A 26,001-nucleotide genomic window follows, 5' to 3' on the forward strand; every position below is an offset into this window, starting at 1 on the left:
ATGGGTTGCCCCTTAAGAAATGATTTTTTCGAATACAAAAGCAAGCAAAACTCAAAAAAGTACAATTGCTGTGATCGTCCATTATCTTCAGCAAGCATTAGAAACAAGAAAACCCTGACAGAACACACTATTTACCCTTACTGTGTTTTGCCGTTGTTTTAACAAACCTGAGTTCCAAGAAAAAATCGGCAGAAAACAGTAAGTCCACTAATTTGCTCATAATTCATTAATCTAACCACTTTTTTGAAATAAAATAAAGCTAGAAATGCAGAAAACATCCCGACGCATTCTTCCAGTACCATTTCCAGCAAAAATACTTTTGCTTTAAATATATACCTAAGAACAGAAAATCGCGTTTTGCTCAAAACGTGATTTTTGGACTTGTAGTTTTTGTTGTTGGGCAGAAAAATGTTCAAGGGGAAAAGCAATGGACATTTAAAAATGCAAGTCGACGAATGGTAAAAACGAACTACCTGTTCTTCTGCATTGATTAGGCCAACAACAACAAAATAGTCTGTTTATGGTATCCCGACCGACCCTATTTTTTCGCGCGACCCTAGACTTTTTGGGGGGCATTTGGGGAGAAAAAAAAATTAAAAATAAAAAAAAAATTAAAACAAAAATCTTTGTTTTTTTTCAAAATAACTTAAAAATATGTTTTTTTGTGGAAATTTTTTTTTTTTAAAAATCCCGACCTACCGACCCTATTTTGTTTGCCTATGTTACCGTAAACAGACTATTTTTTGTTGTTGGCCTTACTGTAACAAGACAACTGCATTTCCAATGGGCGGTTCTGGTGAGGTTATGCCCCCTCTTTCTTTCGGCTGGTAGGCCCTAACTGGCGCCAACTCGCGGCAAGATCACACGGGAAAGGAAAACAAACTTGCATTGGTCCCAAATAGCATATCGGTTTGGTAACAGTTCGTGTGTAAGTCGTCAATTTTATACGGTAAGCAGACAATGGTCGGTTCTGGTGAGCTTTCTTTCTTTCTTTCGGCTGATAACTGGCGCCACCTCGCGGCAAGATCACAGGATTTGTCTCGCGTTATCACCCCAGAAGCGCTCATTACAAATTCAATGAAAACACTGCCTTTCAAGGCACAGCCATCACCTGCACTTCACACAGAGTGAGGAACTCCCCTGGTGCGTTTGTGACGCGTACAACGTGACCACAGATTGGTCGGTTTTCACACACCAGCTCTTCCGTGGCGCCGGAAGGCATGGATCCCACGTAATGGTAACAGCGTTGTGCAGTAGCATTCGGGTACATCTCTGGGTCCTTGTCGTACACGTCGACGTCGAAGTCGTGCAGTCTCTTCGCTGCAACAAAAATGTGTCGACCGTACGATCATTTGCTTGTTCGACTAAGATCGATTTGTGTGTGGGTTGGTTCGTGAGTAGGTCGTTCTTGAGTTCTTCCCTTCGTTATCAGTTATTTACCTAGTGCGTTATAGTCAACTAGCTTCATGGTTAGTCGTTGGGTGAGTAGGTCTCTTGCTTGTTTAGTTGACTTACTGACTCGTTCCTGAGTTTGTCCCTTCGTTAGCAGTTATTTTCCTAGTGCGTTAGTCAACTAGCTTCATGGTTAGTCGTTGGGTGAGTTGGTCTTTTGCTTGTTTAGTTGACTTACTGACTCGTTCCTGAGTTTGTCCCTTCGTTATCAGTTATTTAGCTAGTGCGTTAGTTGGTGGGTGAGTCGGTCGATCGTTCATCGGTTGTTGTTTGGTTGGTTAGTTCGTAGGTTAGTTAGTAGGTCGTTTGCCTGTTTAGTGGACTTACTGACGCGTTCCTGAGTTCATCCCTTCGTTATCAGTTATTTAGCTAGTGCGTTAGTTGGTTAGTGAGTCAGTAGATCGGTCATCGGTTGTTGTTTGGTTGGTTAGTTCGTAGGTTAGTTAGTTGGCTGCTCACGTAAAGATGTGTTAGTTGGTTAGTAGGTTCGTTAGTTCGTGATCTAGTTGGTTGATTAGTAACTTAATTAGTAAGTTAGTTCGATGGAAAACCAAAAGGGCTGCATCTGACCACAACTCACCACAACATAGGGGAAAAAACAAGAGAAGAAAAAGAACAAGAAAGGGAAGAAAAAGATAAGAGAGAAGAAAGAGATGAGAGAGAAGAGAGAGAAGAGAGAGAGATGAGAGAGAAGATAGAGATGAGAGAGATGAGAGAGATGAGAGAGATGAGAGAGATGAGAGAGATGAGAGAGAAGAGAGAGAAGAGAGAGAAGAGAGAGAAGAGAGAGAGAAGAGAGAGGGAGAGAGAGATGAGAGAGATGAGAGAGATGAGAGAGAGAGAAGAGAGAGAAGAGAGATGAGAGAGAAGAGAGAGAAGAGAAAGAGAGAGAAGAGAGAAATGAGAGAGATGAGAGAGAGAAGAGAGAGATGAGAGAGAGTGGAGAGGGATGATAGAAATGAGAGAGAAGAGAGAGAAGAGAGATATGAGAGAGAAGAGAGAGAAGAGAGAGATGAGAGAGAGAGAAGAGAGATATGAGAGAGAAGAGAAAGAAGAGAGAGAAGAGAGAGAAGAGAGAGATGAGAGAGATGAGAGAGAGATGAGAGAGAGAAGAGAGAGATGAGAGAGATGAGAGAGATGAGAGAGATAAGAGAGAGAGAAGAGAGAGAAGAGAGAGATGAGAGAGATAAGAGAGAGATGAGAGAGATGAGAGAGAAGAGAGAGATGAGAGAGAACAGAGAGAACAGAGAGATGAGAGAGAAGAGAGAGAAGAGAGAGATGAGAGAGAAGAGAGAGATGAGAGAGATGAGAGAGAAGAGAGAGATGAGAGAGAGAAGAGAGAAGAGAGAGATGAGAGAGAATAGAGAGATGAGAGAGAAGAGAGAAGAGAGAGATGAGAGAGAGAAGAGAGAGATGAGAGAGAGAAGAGAGAGATGAGAGAGATGAGAGAGAGATGAGAGAGAAGAGAGAGATGAGAGAGAGATGAGAGAGAACAGGGGTGTTGCTAGACAATTTCATGTTGGGACATTTGGCCGAAACTGTCAGAAAGCTTTAGGACATCTTGAAAAAAGTTCGGCTATTATTTTGGCTTATCCAAGGTCACCGCAACATTGAAGCACACGACTCAAGAGGGGAACACCAATACATACAATCATTGTCTTAGGAACACAGATTACAGGGGCGGAGCAGTTAAGCCAGAGGGGGAGGGGGGGTTACAACCTGGGACCTGGGGTCCAGGGTCCCGTTTGGGGGTCTGGGGGTCGGGGACAAAGCCCCCCTGAAGCTGAAGAATGTTAGCTATTTTATAAACAATTTGTGGCTTATCCTTGATTTTAAACAGGATCAACTGGTGTCAGCAGCCACTAATTATTTCTGTTAACATTAGTATTAAATAATGGCATATTATCTTCACTGATATCTGCTCCCGACATCATATAGTATGGTTAGAAGGAAGACATGTCGCATACTGTGACAATTAAAAAAACAATTAACTTCCCCCGGCTTTACAGACAAAAAGAAGAAAAATAATTCACGGACAGAATTTCTTCTTTCTTTTTAGGGGGAGGGGGGGCAGCCGGGAGGGGGGGCGGAACCCCTGTAACACAGACACCCCCCCCCCCCCCTAATCCGCCCCTGGATTATATGTTGCATACTGCAACTGAAACAGTCAGCTTTGCTGATTTAACTACATCAGACGCCATGCAGTTCTCTGAAACTTTTTTAAACCTTTAACTTTCATTTCTTGAAAGTAAAACTCTTTCAATCTTGTGCAAATCTTGACAAACCTTGAGAAACATGACTGGTAAAACACCACTAAAAGACCGTGTAGGGTGAGCCATTTTGCTGGAAACCACGATTTGGAGGACGCTTTTTACATTTAGTCAAGTTTTGACTAAATGTTTTAACATAGAGGGGGAATCGAGACGAGGGTCGTGATGTATGTGTGTATGTGTGTGTGTGTGTGTGTGTGTGTGTGTGTGTATGTGTGTGTGTGTGTGTGTGTGTGTGTGTGTGTGTGTGTGTGTGTGTGTGTGTGTGTGTGTGTGTGTAGAGCGATTCAGACTAAACTACTATACCGATCTTTATGAAATTTGACATGAGAGTTCCTGGGAATTATTTCCCCTTTTTTTCTCTCTTTTTTTCGATAAATACCTTTGGTGACGTCATATCCGGCTTTTTGTAAAAGTTGAGGCGGCACTGTCACACCCTCATTTTTTAATCAAATTGATTGAAATTGTGGTAAAGCAATCTTCGACAGAGGCCGGACTTTGGTATTGCATGTCAGCTTGGTGACTTACAAAATAATTAATGAATTTGGTCATTAAAAATCGGAAACTTGTTATTAAAAAAAAAAAAATTGTAAACGATCCAAAAACAATTTCATCTTATTCTTCGTCATTTTCTGATTCCAAAAACATATACATATGTTATATTTGGATTACAAACAAGCTTTAAAAATTAAAAATATGAAAATTATGATTAAAATTAATTGTCCGAAATCGATTTAGAAACAATTTTATCTTATTCCGTTGTCGGTCCCTGATTTCAAAAACATATAGATATGATATGTTTGGATTAAAAACAAACTCAGTACGCTAAAAAGAATAGAGATACAGAAACGCGTGTTATCCTGCTCAGCGCGACCATTACCGCACTATTCTGGCTTGTCGATTTCACTGCCTTTGCCACGAGCGGTGGACTGACGAAACTACGAGTATGCGGTCTTGGTGAAAAAATGCAGTGCGTTCAGTTTCATTCTGTGAGTTCGACAGCTTGACTAAATGTTGTTATTTTGCCTTACGCCACTTGTTTTCTCCTCTCTGTGTCTCTGTCTGTGTATCTCTTTCTGTGTGTCTGTCTGTCTGCATCTTTGAGCCTTGGAGACTTGATTCTTGAGTCTTGAGTCTTGAGTTTGTCTTATGTGTCTGTCTGTCAGTGTCTCTGTCTCTCTTTGTCTCTCATTCTCTCTCTGTGTCTCTCTGTCTCTGTCTCTCTCTCTCTCTTTCTCTCTTTCACACACCCCTACCATCCCCCATCCCTCCCCACCTCTTTCCCCACCCTATTCTCACCCCCCCCCCCATCACCACCCCACCCCTTCGACCTCACGCCCCTCCCCCCTTCCCACCTAGTCATCATGCAACATACATCGTCACCATCGAGGACAAAAAAAGAAATAAGTAAGCTTATAACCCCCTCGCAAGGAAATCTACGGCCGTACGTGTTTTGCCATACACAAATAGCTCGTTTCCCTTCAAAAAGCCTATACATTGGAACAGAGAGTAGAAAAAGAAGCCTAAAAGTAGTCAAGGTGAACCGCAGTTCAAGCATTACCTGGCCTAATTGGCAACATTCAGGCGGCGTCTACGAGCTAATCCGTCAAAATCCGTGCACAGCGGTTGAGGCGAGAGTCGGAAACGGGTGTGCACTGGGCACACAATACACCTGTGAAAAAGAGGGATATGGAGACGTGCTTTTCTTGTTGCCATTAATACTGCAGTGGCGACAGCCCTATGTGATGGGGCTTATCCCTTTCATAGTCCGCGTCAAGTCATGCACTTTTCGCATCACTACCCTTCGTTTCAGTCCCGCGTTGGCACTGTCGCTCAATAATTGCTTATCAGCTTACACTGTCCCCTCCGCCAAACAAAAACAAGTCGCGTAAGGCGAAATCACAACAACATTTAGTCAAGCTGTCAAACTCACAGAATAAGTCTGAACGCACTGCTTTTTTCACCAAGACCGCATACTCGTAGTTTCTTCAGTCCATCGCTCTTGGCAAAGGCAGTGAAATCGACAAGCCAGAATAGTACGGAAATGGTCGTGCTGAGCAGGATAACACGCTTTTCTGTATCTCTATTCTTTTTAGCTTACTGAGTTTGTTTTTAATCCAAACATATCATATCTATATGTTTTTGGAATCAGGGACCGACAAGGAATAAGATGAAATTGTTTTTAAATCGATTTCGGACAATTAATTTTATTCATAATTTTTATATTTTTAATTTTCAGAGCTTGTTTGTAATCCAAATATAACCTAAGTGTATGTTTTGGGAATCGGAAAATGACGAAGAATAAGATGAAATTGTTTTTGGATCGTTTAAGAAATTTGTTTTTTTTAATTACAAGTTTTCGATTTTTAATGACAAAACTCATTCATTAGTTTATAAGCCACCAAGCTGAAATGCAATACCAACGTCCGGTCTTTGTCGAAGATTGCTTTGCCAAAATGTCAATCGATTTGATTGAAAAATGAGGGTGTGACAGTGCCGCCTCAACATTTACAAAAAGCCGGATATGACGTCATCACAAGTATTTATCGAAAAAATGAAAAAACCATCCGGGGATATCATTCCCAGGAACTCTCATGTAAAATTTCATAAAGGTCGGTCTAGTAGTTTAGTCTTAATCGCTCTACACACACACACACACAGACAGACACACACAGACAGACAGACAGACAGACAGACAGACAGACAGACAGACACACACACACACACACACACACACACACACACACATACACACACATACACCACGACCCTCGTCTCGATTCCCCCTCTATGTTAAAACATTTAGTCAAAACTTGACTAAATGTAAAAACGTGGAATGCGATTTTAATCACGGTCACGATCGTAACTTTGTCTGTCTGTGCGTGCGTGCGTGCGTATGTGCGTATGTGCGTATGTGCGTGCGTGCGTGCGTGTGTATGTCTGTGGTAGAAACTTTAACATTTGACTAAACACCGAAATACTCATTTCACCTGGTTATTTTTCAAGCAACATCTTCAAAGTATTGAACCAATGATCAACATTTTGTCGGCATGTGTGTAGTTAAAGTGTGTATCCAAAGAAAACGGGTGGTGGGGTGGTTTATGGGGGTACACGCAGCTGACCGGTTTGTGTCGTGTGTGGTATGTAGACCAGGTTAGTCAAGACCAGGTTAGGTAGGGGTCGCGCTAAGGATTGTGGGAAAAGACTCACTTTCCAGTTCTCATCTCTGCATTCGCCGATTCGGAAAAGAAGATTTCACATTGTTCGATTTCTTAACTCAAGAAAAATAGATAAAGAAGATACCAAAGCCAAAGGACATTTCCAACAGTTTGATCTGCACAGCGTGTTTCCAGTGTCTGCGCAGGGAAGATCAGCTGTCGAAAGCGCAGTGTCGATCTGGCTGAGTCGTGTCCCCAGTAACAATGTAAGTACAGACAGATCTAGTGTCTCCCACTCATAAAGCGTGTCACATAAGCTTACTGATCATTCGTTTTGTTTAATTTCTTTCTATTTCAGCAGACACGGATATGAAAAACAGTGCTAGGCAGTCACCTCCAGTGAAATTAGTTGATCTAAACTGCCTGTAATGTTTGGATGTCTTTGTTCTTGGTTCGATTTTTGTGAATTTCAAGACTTGCAGTGGAGTCTTAAGTTTAGACTACTCTGCCCGTATAAAACTGTCTACTATTTACTTGAACATGCAGATATAAGGAAACGGGATGAATCTGTTCTCAAAATCAAAATTATTACGATTTTGCCTCAGTTCCAAAACATGCTCTGTCATGGTTCTGTCTGTAAAATGTAGTGCCTTTCTTCAGACAATTTGTGAATGCTAGATCTACCTAGATCTGTATCGCGTTTCTTTCCAGACTCCTCTCTTTGATTGTACTACACTGCCCAAAATAAGTCAAGGACCAAAAGCCATTTTTCGATCCCAACGTTGATTGTGCAAAAATCACAAAAGTCGGCGACAATGACCCTCTACGCTTTGTGGTCGTCTTGATAGCTTCCCTGCCTTTGCTGTGACAGCAAAAACCGGTACTCGGACTTTGCCTGTTTCTCTGTGCAGGCGAGCAAAGAATCTGCAATATTGCGAAAAACGCACGTGAAAGTAACCCCCCTGCAGAGCTCAGCACAGGTGATTTTGCCCCAATCAATCTTTTTCACGTGAACCATTGGTCCTCTGAGAGTGAACTGTCGTCACCAGAAATGCTTTATAAGCCCAGGCAAAATCACAGCAGGCCACCAAACAACCATGCCTCCAAGACGTCATCTGAACCTTGTCGACCGCGGACGAGCTCTAGCCTGGGTTCAAGAGGGTATCCGGCTCCGAGAGATTGCTGCAAGACTTGGCTGCTCCCATTCCGGCATCGTGAGGCTGCGGCAGCGTTTTCTGGCCACTGGAAGTGTGGAAACCAGACCCCGGTCTGGGCGCCCTCGAAGCACCACACAACGTCAAGACCGCTACATCTCACGCCAGGCGTTGCAGACCACGACGACCACTGCCACCACCATCAGACGAAGGCTTAAGGTGGCAACCAACACTGACATCAACGAGCAGACCGTCCGCAACCGCCTTCATGACCAGACGCTGCCGCAAGGCGTCAACTTGGCCGCATTTTACTGACGCCACGTCACATGATGGCAAGACTGGCCTGGTCCACCCGCCATTTGAGATAGAATCGACAGCAGTGGGCCCAGGTACTGTTTTTCGATGAATCTCGATTCAGTCTGGAGCATGATGATGGCAGGACCAGGGTCTGGAGGCGTCCAGGAGAACGCATGATCCCTGCATGCGTGAGGGAGAGAAGAGCCTACCGGGGAGGGTCAGTGATGGTGTGGGCTGGGATCAGCGAGCACCACAGGACCCCACTGTACCATGTACGGGGCAACTTGAATGCCCTTGTCTACAGGGACCAGATCCTCAGGCCCCAAGTCCTGCCCATGCTGCGTCAGATTGGGCCCCATGCAGTGCTACAGGACGATAATGCTCCCCCACATCGAGCACGGCTTGTGGACGCCTTCCTGCAGCAGGTACAGATCAACAGGATGGATTGGCCAACCAACAGTCCCGACATGAAACCTATCGAGCATGCGTGGGACATGTTGGGCCGTCGTGTTCGCAAGAATCATGCTCCACCTGCAAACCTCCAACAGCTGCTCGTTCTTCTTCAGCAAGAGTGGCAGGCCATCCCCCAGGCTAATCTGGCAAACATTGTCCACTCAATGAGGGATCGCTGCAACGAGTGCCGCCAGAATCGTGGGGGTTATACCCATAATTGAACTTTGGGAACCGGTGAAACATTGGAATTGACAATCTGCAAAGACTTGCGACTTTTGATTTTGACCCCCCCTTCACTTAAGAGACAATAACTCAATTGTTTATGAATGGAATTCAATGCACTTTGGCGTGGTTGTTGTTGAATGATTTGACCACAACATATTACAAGTTCCATGTTTTTGGTTGATCGGTTTTTGCGTAATTTGTATTTGGATTATTGGTCCTTGACTTATTTTGAGCAGTGTATTTGCTGTCATAAGCTTATCACGATTCGTTTGGTAAACTCACCTTGCAACAGCTTCCTTGGCTTTGTTGGCATTTTTTTTCAAGGCAGCACAACGTAAGATTAGCTTCTGTTGGACAGCAGGTAGAATGCGAGTTTTGAGACAACGACAGTCGTCCAAAGAAAGCTTGCTGTGGAATTTTGTTCTACATAATGGCACATGTGATTCTGTATTTTTCAGCGGTTAATGTTAATGGTTTATTTTTTCCTCTGTTGATTTCTTCCTTCTGAGTTGATCGTTATCATTCAAACAAGACCATCAGATAGCAAGGGTGGATCCAGGAAAGGGGGGCACACCCAAACTGTTTTTCACGAACTTGAAGGCGCGAAGCGCCTGAATTGAGGGTGCAAAGCGCCCGAAAATGCCAGGGTGGGTCGGGTGCATGACCCCCCCCCTCCCCTGAATCTCTCTCTTTCCCTCTAGGGGGAGTCCGGGACCCTTTCCCGCCCCCTCCTAAATCCACCACTGGAGAGTACCTCAGTTGCTCCTCAATGGACTGTGAATAGTGTGTTGACTGTGTTGACCGTCAGAATTATTTTAAGAACCAGGCTGCTGCAGTCAGTTGACATGTTTCGCATAATGTAGGATTCCCATGCATGCTGCATAGGTAAAGTAGCTTGTATAACCCGACTATTCAGTATCAAAACACTGTTTTTATTTGTGTAGGTTGTAGTCATCACAACTAATCGTATTTTGCCTTTTGTTTCAGAAAGGAGGATAAGCTACAACAAGATCGACGCTATGTCAGATATGCCTCAGCCACATGACGACTTCTGAATTTAGATCCACTCGGCATGGTGACAAGTCTTGATGAAAAGTATAAGACTGAGGACAGCAGTGGAAAAAGTGACCACATGGCAGGTACCTATTGCTTAGTGTCTGCAGTGCAAAAGACAGATAAGCTGATGGTAGATTTCCAAATGAACACAGCACCCGCAGATCTACTGCTGATTTATCTGTTTGACTTCTTTTAAAAATTATACATGGAGTAAATATGATGCGTTAGTTTTAACTCTGAGTGTGTGGTGTGTGTGTGTGTGGCGTGCATGTGCGTGTGACGGAGTGATTTGAGCTTGTGTTACTGTTTGTCGATTTCTTACGGGAGCCTTGAAGGCTTCGCCTCTTGTTTGTTTTTGTTTTTTTGGTGGTTACTATTTTGTTTGCTGTAGTTGTCATTTTTTTCCAAAAAAAACATTTACGCATTTCTCGTGTGGTTTTCCCCATTCGTCTTTGCTATCTTTTTTAATTTATTTTCTTGTTCTTTCTTTCTTTCTTCCTTTTTACATTTAGTCAAGTTTTGACTAATTGTTTAAACATAGAGGGGGAATCGAGACGAGGGTCGTGGTGTGTGTGTGTGTGTCTGTGTGTGTGTGTGTAGAGCGATTTAGACTAAACTACTAGACCGATCTTTATGAAATTTGACATGAGAGTTCCTGGGAATGATATCCCCGGATGGTTATTTTATTTTTTCGATAAATACCTTTGATGACGTCATTTCCGGCTTTTTGTAAAAGTTGAGGCGGCACTGTCACACCCTCATTTTTCAATCAAATTGATTGAAATGTTGGCAAAGCAATCTTCGACGAAGGCCGGACTTTGGTATTGCATTTCAGCTTGGTGGCTTAACATATAATTAATGAATTTGGTCATTAAAAATCGGAAACTTGTCATTAAATTGTTTTTTTTAAACGATCCAAAAACAATTTCATCTTATTCTTCGTCATTTTCTGATTCCCAAAACATATATATATGTTATATTTGGATTACAAACAAGCTCTGAAAATTAAAAATATGAAAATTATGATTAAAATTAATTGTCCGAAATCGATTTAGAAACAATTTCACCTTATTCCTTGTCGATCCCTGATTCCAAAAACATATAGATATGATATGTTTGGATTAAAAACAAACTCAGTACGCTAAAAAGAATAAAGATACAGAAAAGCGTGTTATCCTGCTCAGCGCGACCATTACCGCACTATTCTGGCTTGTCGCTTTCACTGCCTTTGCCTCGAGCGGTGGACTGACGAAACTACGAGTATGCGGTCTTGGTGAAAAAATGCAGTGCGTTCGACAGCTTGACTAAATGTTGTTATTTCGCCTAACGCGACTTGTTATTCTCTGGCTCAGCAGATTGCGATTCGCGGTGACTATCGTCTGCTATGTCGTCTGCTTCGATCGACTCGACAACACTACTACCACTCACACTGACACTGTCCACATTCGCGGTGTTCCTGTCATTTTTGTCAGGAATCACTTACCTTGGCGAATGGTAGCAAACCTTAGCCAATTTAGTTTTTTTCTTTTTTGGTTGCGACATGATGTTCAAATTCAAATCGAAAGCACTGACTGACTGATAAACTATCGCGAACCGGCGAACGCAAACGCTGAGAGTGTGGTTTCCCTTGTCCAAGAGAAACCACTCTTGCATCTATAATTTTCGTCAATGGCTTCTGTTCAAAACATTGATGTTTCGTTTTTGGTATTCGCGAAGGAAATAAACGTCAGTCAGTTGACTAAGTACATCGGCAGCAGTTTTAGCAATCAAAGCCTGACCAATACAAAAAACCGGACAAACTTTGGCCGATTCAGGCGAATACTCTTCGGACATTTGGCCGATAGGGACATGAAAGTTTTGGCCAAAGTAAAAATAAAATCGGCGATTGGCCGAAGGGCCGACCCAAACGACACCCCTGGAGAAGAGAGATGAGAGAGAGAAGAGAGAGATGAGAGAGACGAGAGAGACGAGAGAGAGAAGAGAGAGATGAGAGAGATAAGAGAGAGATGAGAGAGATGAGAGAGAAGAGAGAGATGAGAGAGATGAGAGAGAAAGAGAGAAGAGAGAGTTGAGAGAGAAGAGAGAGATGAGAGAGAAGAGAGAGATGAGAGAGAAGAGAGAAGAGAGAGATGAGAGAGAAGAGAGAGAAGAGAGAGATGAGAGAAAAGAGAGAGAGATGAGAGAGAAGAGAGAGATGAGAGAGAAGAGAGAGAGAGAAGAGAGAGATGAGAGAGATGCGAGAGAAGAGAGAGTTGAGAGAGAAGAGAGAGATGAGAGAGATGAGAGAGAAGAGAGAAGAGAGAGATGAGAGAGAAGAGAGAGAAGAGAGAGATGAGAGAGAAGAGAGAGATGAGAGAACGAACGAACGAACGAACTTTATTACTCAAGGATGGAGATTTTAGGCTCACGCCTAGTCTTACAATCTGTCCCTGCTAAGGGGTCTTACAGAATTAAAAAAATTCCAAAACTCCAAAAAAAAATTGGAATTGGGTGGGTGGGTTAGCCATCAATTTGGAATTTTTATTTTTTTTTGAAACTCAACAAAATATTATTTTGTTACCTTTCCCGCGCCTGTAGTGAGTGACAATCCTTGGTATCATTAATACAACGTTCAAAGAAAGGGTAAACAGTGTTCAGTATCATGTCAACTTGCTAAAATAAGAAATGTGAATACCCCCCGCGGGTTAGGGGGAGTTCCATATTGGTTGGGACGAGAAAGAATTTGCCCGATGCTCCCCAGCATGTCGTAAGAGGCGACTAACGGATTCTGTTTCTCCTTTTACCCTTGTTAAGTGTTTCTTGTATAGAATATAGTCAATTTTTGTAAAGATTTTAGTCAAGCAGTATGTAAGAAATGTTAAGTCCTTTGTACTGGAAACTTGCATTCTCCCAGTAAGGTAATAATTATATTGTACTACGTTGCAAGCCCCTGGAGCAAATTTTTGATTAGTGCTTTTGTGAACAAGAAACAATTGACAAGTGGCTCTATCCCATCTCCCCCCTTCCCCCGTCGCGATATAACCTTCGTGGTTGAAAACGACGTTAAACACCAAATAAAGAAAGAAAGAAATGTGAATATAAAGCCGTGGCTGAAGGTTGAGAGGGAAGAGAATAAAAGACAGCAATTGAACTGTACTCACCACAAAACGTCCATTTACGGTAGTGGCGAGTACAGTTCAATTTCTCTCTGTTATTAAAATAAGAAACCCGAGTTTAATAATGTTCACTACATGGTGTATGTGTGGCCGGTGGATTTGGACAACTTTTCCCGCATAGACGAATATCAAACCACTGAAAATGTCGACTTCAGAATTAGAGTGCATCTTTCAAACACCATCTTCTCGGTATGAATCCTTCGTCAATATGTACTGCCAACTTCACAAAAAGTCGTCGAGACAAGATCGGTTCAAGGCAGCACAGGCCGAGTGGATTGCTGCAAAGAAATCTGGCTGTGTTGACGCTGTGTTTGACACCATGGAAAAGGAAATTAAGACGACAGTCGACCAGGACACCCAGAGGAATAAGTTCCGTGATTTCTTCACAGTAAAGAAAACAACGACTACTGCCGAGTGCTGGTAGGTTTTCTCTTCCAATCCCACTCGTCAACAGACCATCTGAGGTTCGGGGCGATCCCAGAAAGAAGCCAGCCATTATTGATGCCACCAAATGTGCCCATCTTTACAGCTTCTTGGACGACATCGGTGTTGATGCTGCAAAACTCCTGACTCCAGATGTCACAACTGCACAGAACGAAATGCGTACGTGGCAAGCGTGAGTCTGACCGTGACATCGACGGTACTCCACCAGCCAAAAAGACCAAATACTACACCACCTGCAGAGTTTGTGACAAGACTTTCCCCAGCCCACACTACCTCAACAAGCATAAGACAGAAACTGGACATAGTTTTTTCCCAGAGGCCATCTTGTCTGCACTCTGAATCTGTTGTTGGTGCTTGTGTGGACGCTCATGCAGAGCAGTACACTAGTCCTGTGCTTCTTTTGGGTGGGTGGGTGGGAGAAAGGGGGAGACTCTAGTCGGTTGTGCAAATAGTATTTAACCATGGGTGTGAATGTGAGTGTGGACGTGGATATATGATTTACTGCAACATTCAAAACAAAATCATGTGCTTTTGCATTTTGGAAATAAATTCTATTGATTGATTGATATTGATAAAAAGCAGTAGCAAGCAATTCCATTTTTTTTTGGAATGGGGGGTGGGTGGGTGTGTTCTGTTGATTCCAAATTTTTTTTGGAGTTTTGGAATTTTTTTAATTCTGTAAGACCCCTAAACTAAGACATAAAAAAAATATAATAAAAGGACAATTGTCAATCGCAATCATACAGTATTACTAATTACAACATTACCTATACGAATACATAATGCATAATAGAACATTAAAATGTACATGTATGTCAATATATAGCTATTCTGATGAACACGTGGGGGAATTCGGGGGCTGTGATTGGATGGTCACTCCCGATCATCAAAGCATATTGCTGCCGAAGTCGGCCATTTTTCTCAATATCCAAAAGCATATTGAGAAAAATGGCCGACGCATGGTTCCGGTTTACACATCTGTACCACGCGGCGATGTTTCTATCGACAACAGCATACACTGACAACTTAAAAAGCTGTTTCAACAACTGTGTTGTGAAATCGAATGCACTTGGAGTCAGTTTTTCTTCCAAAGTCAGAAAGCGTGTAGCGGTGTGCATGTCTGCGCGAACATGATGCGCGTAAGAAGTTTGTCTGCTATCAAAACCTGAGATCAACGCATCGACGCAAAAACTGTCATTTTGTAAGTTTGGAACAACAAATCAAGGTCATAACAGCTATATAATCGCTATTATGTTTTCAGCGTAGCAATAGGGTCCGATATTTAGACTCGAACAAGTATAATGCGACTCGTCTTCGACTCGTCGCATTATACTTGTCTCGTCTAAATATCGGACCCTATTGCTACGCTGAAAACACAATAGCTGTTAATAATACAAAGGAAAAGAAAAGTCGACTCGCACACACACGCGCGCCGCATGCCTGCAATCACGTTCGCACTCAATACAACACACACACTCACACACACACACACATATACACACACACACACACACACACACACACACACACACACTCACACACACACACTCACACACACACACACACATATACACACACATACACATATGCGCACACACACACAGACATACACGCACGCACACACACATACACACGCACACACACACACACACACCCACACACATATACACACACACACACACACACACGCACACACACACACATTTAGAGAGAAGAGAGAGAGAAGAGAGAGATGAGAGAGAAGAGAGAGAGATGAGAGAGATGAGAGAGAAGAGAGAGAGAGAAGAGAGAGATGAGAGAGAAGAGAGAGATGAGAGAGAAGAGAGAGATGAGAGAGAAGAGAGAGATGAGAGAGAAGAGAGAGATGAGAGAGAAGAGAGAGAGATGAGAGAGAAGAGAGAGATGAGAGAGAAGAGAGAGGTGAGAGAGAAGAGAGAGATGAGATAGAAGAGAGAGAAGAGAGAGAAGAGAGAGATGAGAGAGAAGAGAGAGAAGAGAGAAGAGAGAGATGAGTTAGAAGAGAGAGAAGAGAGAGAAGAGAGAGATGAGAGAGAAGAGAGAGATGAGAGAGATGAGAGAGAAGAGAGAGGAGAGAGATGAGAGAGATGAGAGAGAAGAGAGATGAGAGAGAAGAGAGAGATGAGAAAGAGATGAGAAAGAGAAGAGCAGAACAAAAAACAAGAGAAGAGGAGAGAGAAAAAAAAACATCCACAAGAAGAAAAAGAAGAAGAAAGCGAAGAGAGAGATGAGACAGAGAAGAGAAAAACAAGTCGCGTGAAGTGATATAAAAACATTTAGTTATTCTATGCCAGTTAAGGCCGTACACTTGACTATCTCCGCGTAGTTCTGTAATTCTGAGCATAGTTTTAGAGTAAACATGACATATGTATATATTTTTGAATTCAGGAGGAGTTGAGGAATACGATTCAATCATTCTTATATCTGTTAGTGAAAACTCGATATTAATGACAACTTTAATGAGCAAACTAATTAACTAATTTTTAAGCTGCCAAGCTGAAATTCAATCCCATAGTCCGGACTTTGTCGGAGATTGCTTTACCAAAATGTCAATCAATTTGATTGAAAAATAAGGGCGTGACTGTGCTGCCTCAACTTTCACAAAAAACGGATATGACGTCATCAAAGACATTTATCGAAAACATGAAAAAGTCTGAGGATATCACACCCAGGAACTCTCATGTACAATTTCATGAAGATCGGTCCAGTTGTTTTCTCTGAATCGCTGTACACACACGCTCACACGCATGCACACCCACACACACACACACACACACACACACACACACACACACACACACACACACACACACACACACACACACACACATACACCACGACCCTCGATCGTCTCGATTCCCCCTCTATTTAAAACATTTAGTCAAAACTTGACTAAATGTAAAAACAACATCCACAAGAAGAAAAAGAAGAAGAAAGCGAAGAGAGAGATGAGAAAGAGAAGAGAAAACAAGTCGCGTAAGGCGAAAATACAATATTTAGTCAAGTAGCTGTCGAACTCACAGAATGAAACTGAACGCAATGCCATTTTTCAGCAAGACCGTATACTCGTAGCATCGTCACTCCACCGCCCGTGGCAAAGGCAATGCCCGTGGAATTGACAAGAAGAGCGGGTGTATTCGTTGCGCTGAGAAGGATAGCACGCTTTTCTGTACCTCTCTTCGTTTTTTGACTTTCTGAGCGTGTTTTTAATCCAAACATATCATATCTATATATTTTTTGAATCAGGAACCGACAAGGAATAAGATGAAAGTGTTTTTAAATTGATTTCGAAAAAAAAATTGATAATAATTTTTATATATTTAATTTTCAGAGCTTGTTTTTAATCCGAATATAACATATTTATATGTTTTTGGAATCAGCAAATGATGGAGAATAAGATAAACGTAAATTTGGATCGTTTTATAAATTTTTATTTTTTTTTACAATTCAGATTTTTAATGACCAAAGTCATTAATTAATTTTTAAGCCACCAAGCTGAAATTCAATACCGAAGTCCGGGCTTTGTCGAAGATTACTTGACCAAAATTTCAACCAATTTGGTTGAAAAATGAGGGCGTGACAGTGCCGCCTCAACTTTCACGAAAAGCCGGATATGACGTCATCAAAGACATTTATCAAAAAAATGAAAAAATCATTCGGGGATTTCATACACAGGAACTCTCATGTCAAATTTCATAAAGATCGGTCCAGTAGTTTAGTCTGAATCGCTCTACACACACACACAGACACACGCACACACGCACACACGCACATACACCACGACCCTCGTTTCGATTCCCCCTCGATGTTAAAATATTTAGTCAAAACTTAACTAAATATAAAAAGAAAGAAAAAAAAACAAGAGAAGAAAAAAAAAGAAAAAAGCAAAAGAGGAGAAAGAGGAGGGAGAAAAAAAAATCCAAGAAAAACAACACTCACCCCAACCGTCCCCTCTGGTGGTGATGACGACGGACGAGATGGCGTAGCATGCCTCAAGATCCACCTGCCACCAGTTTCTCACTCCAGCAATAGCAGGTTCACTAGTGTGTGAACAGACCCCATTTCGTCCAATGCCAATGTAGTTGTTGAAACTGCCGTCGTTTGCCGACCCTGCATTGTGCCCTGGAAAGGTGGAGATCTGGCTGGCCGGTTTGTTGACCGCCACGTTGTCTGCTACCACAACTAACAGAAAGAAGACACTTGTGACCCGTTCTCACAAAATGATAGATAAGTCGCTAACGGCCAGCTGCTCAGCGAACAGAATAAGGTGGTGAGAGTCAACATGGTTGAAATTCACGTGTTTGCTGTTTCGGAGAGAACTATGCTTCATTTACCTTACACTACCTGCATTTAGTCAAAATCATCCTACACGTTTGTCAAACTTGATTTTATTAATACTTACTATCGATCCGAAGCGTCCCTTTCTTGTAAACACAGGCCGCATTGTCAAACTGATTATTTGCAGAACCCCCGCTTTCTATACCAGGGGCGGATCAGTTGCTTTGTAAGGGGGGGTGCACTTTGAATCGAAAGTGAATGTGATGGGCGCGAAGCGCCCGAATTTGCTAGGGGGGTCCGGGGGCATGCCTCCCCCCCGGAACATGTTATGGCCCAAAGAAGCAAAATGGTGCCATCTGGTGCCATTTGAACTTAGAAATGGTCATAGAATCAGCTTTCCAATTTTATTTTATTTTTTTGCTGGAGGGGGGGGGGGGGTGCACCCCTCCCTCGTCCGCCCCTGTATACATCGTTGGAAAGGTCAATGACTAAATGTTGATCCTGGTGCACCAAGACTTTCATAGAAACCCAATCATAACGGTTGTAACGGCCAAAACAAATCTGTCCATTTATTTTCCATGTTGCTGGGGAACAATACCTGTTTTCTGTCTGACAACTTCAACAGTGATGTTCACAAAATGGCCGACATGCTGGTTAGTAGCTTTAAACTAATATAGCAAAGTCATTTTTTTTCACTTGCAACTTACATCGACTTAAAAAGGTATTTCCGTACTTTCTTAGCATATACATATCACAGGATGTTAAAAATCAACTTATCTATCATTTAGAACAAGTCATCCTTGATGGAATCATCAACAACCTGATTGTTAAATTTGATTGGTATCAAAACCGGTATCTAAATACTTTTGGATTGAGAAAATGACAAAAGAATGCCACTAATTATAGTGTTGTCAAAATGTACAAGCTACGAGAAAGTGTTTTTTTGTGTGTCGAAAGGGGTGACTTTGAAACTAACGTCGTATTCATGCTAAATGTGACATAGAATTAAAGCTACCAGGCTCAGTTCTGATTCTGAAGTTTTGAAGCCAAAAAAAAAACCCGACAACAACAACAACAACAACAACAGCAACAACAACAACAACAAACAAACAAAACCACAAAAAAACTGTGCTCGATCTATCAAAGTAGTAGGCTACAAGATGCAGCAACCACAATGCCAAAACAGACACCAGTGGCACAACTTTAGACCCGCTGGAATTAAACGTGCAAAGCAACTTTCACACAATTAAAAAAAATCCGTTTAGAAGTGTTTGAGAATGGCACTCCACCCACACATACGCACGTACGCAAACTAAACTCATAAATGCACATGCTTCTCTCAGACCTCCAAAAATAGCTTATGTTGTTCAAAGATTGACTAAATGAAAGAAAGTTGGAAGTTTGAATGCACATCTTGACTGTCACCATACCTTTTTCACTGAAAAATGTCACAGTCCCTTCAGATGGTATTTGGTCGTTGCTCGACAGCTCCCGGGTAGAGTGACCACGACACACACCCGGGGTTCGCATTGGTGCAGGGTATGTGAAACTTACGCAGGAACATGTTGCAGAGCACCTTTGTGCGCAGTCTAGCTTAGAGCGAGCACTGAATTGAAACGACATGTTGGCAGCGTAGACAAAGTTGGAAAGGTCAAATCTTCGGATGAAGACAGATTCTCGAAATCTGCATGATCCCAACCCCACGGCGAAAAGTGCGGAAACCAATACAAAGCTAAAAACTGACATCTTGTTCGTGCTTCGCTGCCGCTTCAGCATATAAAATGCCATGAAAGTCAGACGATACTAGTAAATAGGTTTAGTACATGGACGCAGTTTTTAGTTATTATCAAATATCCTGGCACAGTTAAATCCGTTTTTTGTCATTCAATGAGAAGTACTGATTGGCTCTATCAAAATGGTTTCTTTTTTTCAGTCGTAGTGGCCTGGTATGGTCAGCTTTAAAAAGAGTTGACCGCTCACGACAGAGAGTGCGACATCCGATGAACGCAGCTAGATTAAAGTAATGAAAGCTTCTGAAGCTCTTAGCTTGTATATAATCAGATGAGGGAGGAGAACTCAATGCTTGTCCGTCAAATAGCAAACCATCGATTCTACAGATTGCAGGAGTTAACAATTCATTTTTCCCTGAATCCGGTACCTTACGAATTCGACCAGGCTTTTCCGCTCCATCAAAAATTTATGAAAAGGAATAAGTGGCACAACTTGCATTCACGTAGCGTTTGTTTTTTGGTTTTGTTTTAACGCGGGGGTCCCTCAGAATGATAAGTGTGTGTGTGTGTGTGTGTGTGTGTGTGTGTGTGTGTGTGTGTGTGTGTGTGTGTGTGAGTGTGTGTGTGTGTTTATTTGCGTGTATGTGCACGTGTGTGTGTGTGTGTGTGTGTGTGTGTGTATGTGTGTGTGTGTGTTTATTTGCGTGTATGTGCACGTGTGTATGTGTGAATGATGTGTGTGTGTATGTGTGTGTGTGTGTGTGTGCGTGCGTGCGTACGTGCGTGTGTGTGTGTGTGTGTGTGTTTATTTGCGTGTATGTGCACGTGTGTTTGTGTGTGTGTGTGTGTGTGTTTGTGTGTGTGTGTGTGTGTGTGTGTGTGTGTGTGTGTGTGTGAGAGAGAGAGAGAGCGCGCGAGAGAGAGAGAGGGAGAGAGAGAGAGAGAGAGAGAGAGAGAGAGGGAGAGAGAGAGAGAAAGAGAGAGAGAGAGAGAGAGAGAGAGAGAGAGAGAGAGAGATTTTTTTAATGAAAGTTAAACGTTATAATCTGTCGGATGATCATCTGGTTTTCCCCCACGTCAATTGATGATGCCATGTCTTCTTTATGAGTGATTTGACGCGGCACGGCAGTTACCCTAGTTTCATCCTCTTTTTTTTTTTTTTAGATTTCAGTGAGGGTTCTTTGTCTTGGTGTGGACTCGTCACTATTGCTATAAAATGTCGTCAATCGTCGTGAGGTAACAAGAGTAAATACCAAACAAGTGCATCGAAGCCTGACTTGGATTCAGTCAAGTGCAGGTGCAGACACACCAATCAAAACTTCACGTTCCTTGTTATGTTCAAAGTGTTGTCTGTACGTGCAGTGATCCGAACGAAGAGACAGCCACACACCTGCTAGGCACCCTTCCTTCGATGTAAGGGCTCAGACCTACCTAGAGTTGGACAAAATGTGACCCTCCACCACGGAATGAGTCGCATGTCACCTTTCTATGATTTTCATATTTGTACATTTTCTTACAGAGTTTTGTATGCTCTATCCAGTGGTGAAAACCGTTTTAGAAAAGAGCGAAAACTGTTTGAGTTATAAGCCTGTGACTAAGGTGACCCTCACACTGTTACCAGACACTCCCCGGACTTATATTAAGCCTAGCGCAGAACCGCGCGAGGTGACATGCGACTCATTTCGTGGTGGAGGGTCACAAATATGCTTTGTTTAAGAACCTACTAGTGTGTGGCATCACTAGAAAGTTTTTTTGTTTTTGTTTTTTTCAAACAATTTTATTCAAATAAATAACAGCAATTAACAATATCTCACACAATGAATTAAATACAACTTATCGAGTACAACAAGCTAACTTTTTTAACGTTTTGTTCTTCGAACACTCACACAAAAATGCTTCTTATCTGTAACTGCCTATTAAAAATACTTTCCAACGGTAAAAACGAATTTGTTTTTTTATATATACTAACGCACATCTTTCCGATCAAGATAATGTGGTTCAATTTATACATAGTTGCCTTTTTCACCATTACAAAATGCATACCAAATAAAACATCACTAACTTTCAAAACAATCTTAATTTCTAAAGTACGAAAGATAAATTCTTCAATAAACTTCCAGAATTTGCATACAACCGGGGATTCAAAAAAGAAGTGTTCAATGAAATCAGTTACATCACAACAGTAATTACACATATTAGTTTCCGTTACTTTCATTTTACACAGGAGAATGTTGGTCGGATAAATGTTGTGCATAATTTTCCAGTGTAAAACTCTTAATCTAGTCTCTTGTGTTGACTGATAGGCAACTATCCAAGATCGTTCATCAATTTCTACATTAAACTTTCTCTTCCAAAATCCTCCGGAACATGGTACATCTGTTTTCATATTAATAATCTCTTTCCTATATTCTCTGGCACTTAACACATTTTTGCCGTTAAACAGTGGTAAGGTAATACAAACATCATCAGTCATATTTACAACATTTTTCCTCATAAATAATGACACAGCAGCTTTTACAACATTATATTCAAGAATTCGGTTTGGCGAATATCCAATCAAATCACATATATCTTGATATGATAATATGTCTCCCGAACGTACAATGTCAGTTAATACCAATACACCTCGTTGCATCCAACTTTCAAAAAATAAAACTTTGCCACTATACGTTATGCATGCATTATTCCATAATAAAGTCGGCTCGACTTTCCCACGATCGTAGTGGTTATTATCCAGCCAATATTTTAATACTGCTTTCCAAAAGTGTGATTTCACTAGGTCTAACCCTTTAAATCTTGCACTGTTTACATTCGATAAAAAACATTCAAAATGCTTTCCAAAACGCAAATACATCATCTTTGGAGTGAAACTCCAGTTATCATTTTCATTTGATGTAGTCAGTTGTGAAACCCATTGTAATAAAAAAGAAATTTGCATTTGCCTAATATCGATCATTTTAAACCACCTTTTTCAATTTCAAAACATAAAACGCTTCTTTTCACCTTTTCAAAGGCCTTCCGATTACAATCTCTTTTTCGCCACAAAAATCTAAACAATAAGGTATTGACTTCATTCAAAACACAGTCAGGTAATACAAACGCTTGCATAATATACACAAATTGTGAAATTAAAAACGTTTTCACAATACATATTTTCCCAAATATTTTACAAAACTTCACGTTCCTTGTTATGTTCAAAGTGTTGTCTGTACGTGCAGTGATCCGAACGAAGAGACAGCCACACACCTGCTAGGCACCCTTCCTTCGATGTAAGGGCTCAGACCTACCTAGAGTTGGACAAAATGTGACCCTCCACCACGGAATGAGTCGCATGTCACCTTTCTATGATTTTCATATTTGTACATTTTCTTACAGAGTTTTGTATGCTCTATCCAGTAGTGAAAACCGTTTTAGAAAAGAGCGAAAACTGTTTGAGTTATAAGCCTGTGACTAAGGTGACCCTCACACTGTTACCAGACACTCCCCGGACTTATATTAAGCCTAGCGCAGAACCGCGCGAGGTGACATGCGACTCATTTCGTGGTGGAGGGTCACAAATATGCTTTGTTTAAGAACCTACTAGTGTGTGGCATCACTAGAAAGTTAAATATCTCTATTCTCTGGAGATATGAGGGTTATAAGCAGGAGTCGACGCACGTGCGAGGATATGTATGTGTGGGAGGGGGGGCGCGGGAGATGGAAACTTGCTGTATGTTATGTAACGTATATATTGTGTGTGATACGTGGAAAATGTGATACTATCTATTTGCATGTGTGATACAGGGACAAAGTGATATCTGTAGGCCTAGGCCTATACTAGTGATTACTGTGTGTGATACATGAAATGTGATATGAATGCTGTTTTTATATGTTATACTCTTACTTTCTGCCTATGTCTTAATCCCAAGCGCAAGACAAATTCTTCTATGTAAAAATTGAAGCCAATAAAATTTGAGTTGAGTTGAGTTGAGTTGAGTTGAGGTGTGTATCAACCCTGAAAACCAAAAATCCGGTCCCATTTTACTCTTTTTACATAGAGGGGGGAATCGAGACGAGGGTCGTGGTTATGTGCGTGTGTGTGTGTGTGTGTGTGTGTGTGTGTGTGTGTGTGTGTGTGTGTGTGTGTGTGTGTGTGTGTGTGTGTGTGTGTGTGTGTGTGTGTAGAGCGATTCAGAGTAAACTACTGGACCGATCTTTATGAAATGTTTCATGAGAATTCCTGGGTAAGATATCCCCAGACTTTTTTTCATTTTTTTCGATAAATGTCTTTAATGACGTCATATCCGGCATTTTGTAAAAGTTGAGGTGGCACTGTCACACCCTCATTTTTTAATCAAATTGATTAAAATTTTGGCCAAGCAATCTTCGACGAAGGCCCGACTTTGGTATTGCATTTCAGCTTGGAGGCTTAAAAATTAATTGATGACTTTGGTCATTAAAAATCTGAAAATTGTAATTAAAATTATATTTGTATAAAACGATCCAAAATTACGTTTATCGTATTCTTCATCATCGTTTGATTCCAAAAACATATAAATATGTTATATTTGGATTAAAAACAAGCTCTGAAAATTAAAAATATAAAAATTATGATTAAAATTAAATTTCCGAAATCAATTTAAAAGCAATTTCATCTTATTTCTTGTCCGTTCCTGATTCCAAAAACATATAGATATGATATGTTTGGATTAAAAACACGTTCAGAGAGTTAAAAAGAATAGAGATATAGAAAAGCATGCTATCCTCCTCAGCGCAACCGCTACCGCGCTTTTCTGGATTGTTAATTTCACTGCCTTTGCCACGAGCTGTGGACAGACGATGCTACGAGTGTACGGTCTTGCTGAAAAAATGCAATGCGTTCAGTTTCATTCTGTGAGTTCGACTGAGCTTGACTAAATGTTGTATTTTCGCCTTACGCGACTTGTTTTTCATTGCACACAAAAACTAACTAATTTTAGCATGCCGATTTTCCCCGAAAACGCCACGTTTCAGGGTGTTTTTACACCACAGTTCTCTCAGTTTTCATGCTAGAGCCATGTAATTTGTCCTGGAAATAGATTTTAGCCATAGCTGGATCCTAAACTAGCCAAACTTCAAACAGACGGATCAAAAATGTCATAATTTATATTAAGGGGAGAATTTTTTTTAATGAAATTGTGTACTGTTAACATGCCACATACCTGCTTTCCCTTGTTCAGGCTCCAGGTCAACTTGTTTTTCATCACTTTTCCAAAGTACAGCTTTCAAGGATAGAAAGTGTAAACAATATTGTGTAAAAAGTGATACCAAACATTTTTTTTTGTTCGCAAAATGTTATTATTTTCTATTTATTTTTGTTTCAAGTCAAGTCAAGTCAAGTCAAGTTTCTCATGTTTGTGAAAATCTATCAGATGACCAATTATTTTCCTGAAAAGCTACATAACTGACATAGATGCCCACTAAATCCCATCAAAATCCACTGAGATGTAACTATGTAGCAAAAATAAACAACAATTCACTCGTCGCTTTAAGGTGACGATTTGTCTTTCGAATTCAACGCTGGCGTAATTTCTGTGTTCTAAACTTGCAGACAAACTCAGTATAAACACTGATGTTTCCGTCGTGTGTCGATTATGTTTTAAAGTCCAGAGTTTAAACTCGATTTACGTTCAGCAGATGTGCCAATGTGTAGCATATTTAAACGTCAAACACAAATCAACTTTTTATTTGTTTATTTAATGTATAACAAGGATTATATATAGTTATATCACATTTGTGAACCGCGTGTGTTTACAAATAAAGAAAATGAAATATCAGGCGCAAATGTGAAAGGAAGTTTAAATATCAATTTTTCTCATGACCAAGTCAGACCGAGCCAAAAAACCCTATTAATTTGTTAAAAATGTCGTAGAAAAAAAAAACCCCAGTATGGTTCCCACTTTGTCACTTCAATTATTTTGACATCAAATAAATCTATCAACAACAAAACTAAAAGCTCAGCACAAGCATATGCCCATAGTAAAAAATAAGTTTCCAAAAATGTGTACAGTTCAAAAGTGGTTCGATCCTTAAACACAACATTACTATACATGTTTGGATTGAGGAATAAATAAATAACGCAATAATATCACTACCGATCGGGATTCCGAGACGCAACATTCCATGCGGGAAATCTGTGGGGCTGTTGAAAAAACGAGTGGATATACGGATCTGTCATGAGCGCCCAAAGAATCTAGAGTTTGTTGCGTGTATATCTTTAAAAAAAATTAAATAAAAACATAAAAAACCCAGCTCCTGTTGTGTCATTTTCTTAACCCATTTATGCCCATCGT

The 26,001-nt window shown here is 41.1% G+C and overlaps 1 protein-coding gene across 1 annotated transcript; it reads right to left on the reverse strand.

Annotated features, from left to right (window-relative positions):
• Positions 1-693: 693 nt before the first annotated feature.
• On the reverse strand, positions 694-19,524 carry LOC138974285 (fucolectin-6-like). Its single transcript, XM_070347005.1, has 3 exons — positions 19,515-19,524; positions 17,622-17,864; positions 694-1,320 (listed from the first exon to the last, which is right to left on the reverse strand). Exons 1-3 carry the CDS (start codon positions 19,522-19,524, stop codon positions 1,094-1,096), a joined length of 480 nt encoding a protein of 159 aa, XP_070203106.1. The 3' UTR covers positions 694-1,093.
• Positions 19,525-26,001: the final 6,477 nt, after the last annotated feature.

The sequence above is a fragment of the Littorina saxatilis genome, linkage group LG8 (genome assembly GCF_037325665.1).
Source record: "Littorina saxatilis isolate snail1 linkage group LG8, US_GU_Lsax_2.0, whole genome shotgun sequence".
NCBI classification, from domain to species: domain Eukaryota; kingdom Metazoa; phylum Mollusca; class Gastropoda; order Littorinimorpha; family Littorinidae; genus Littorina; species Littorina saxatilis.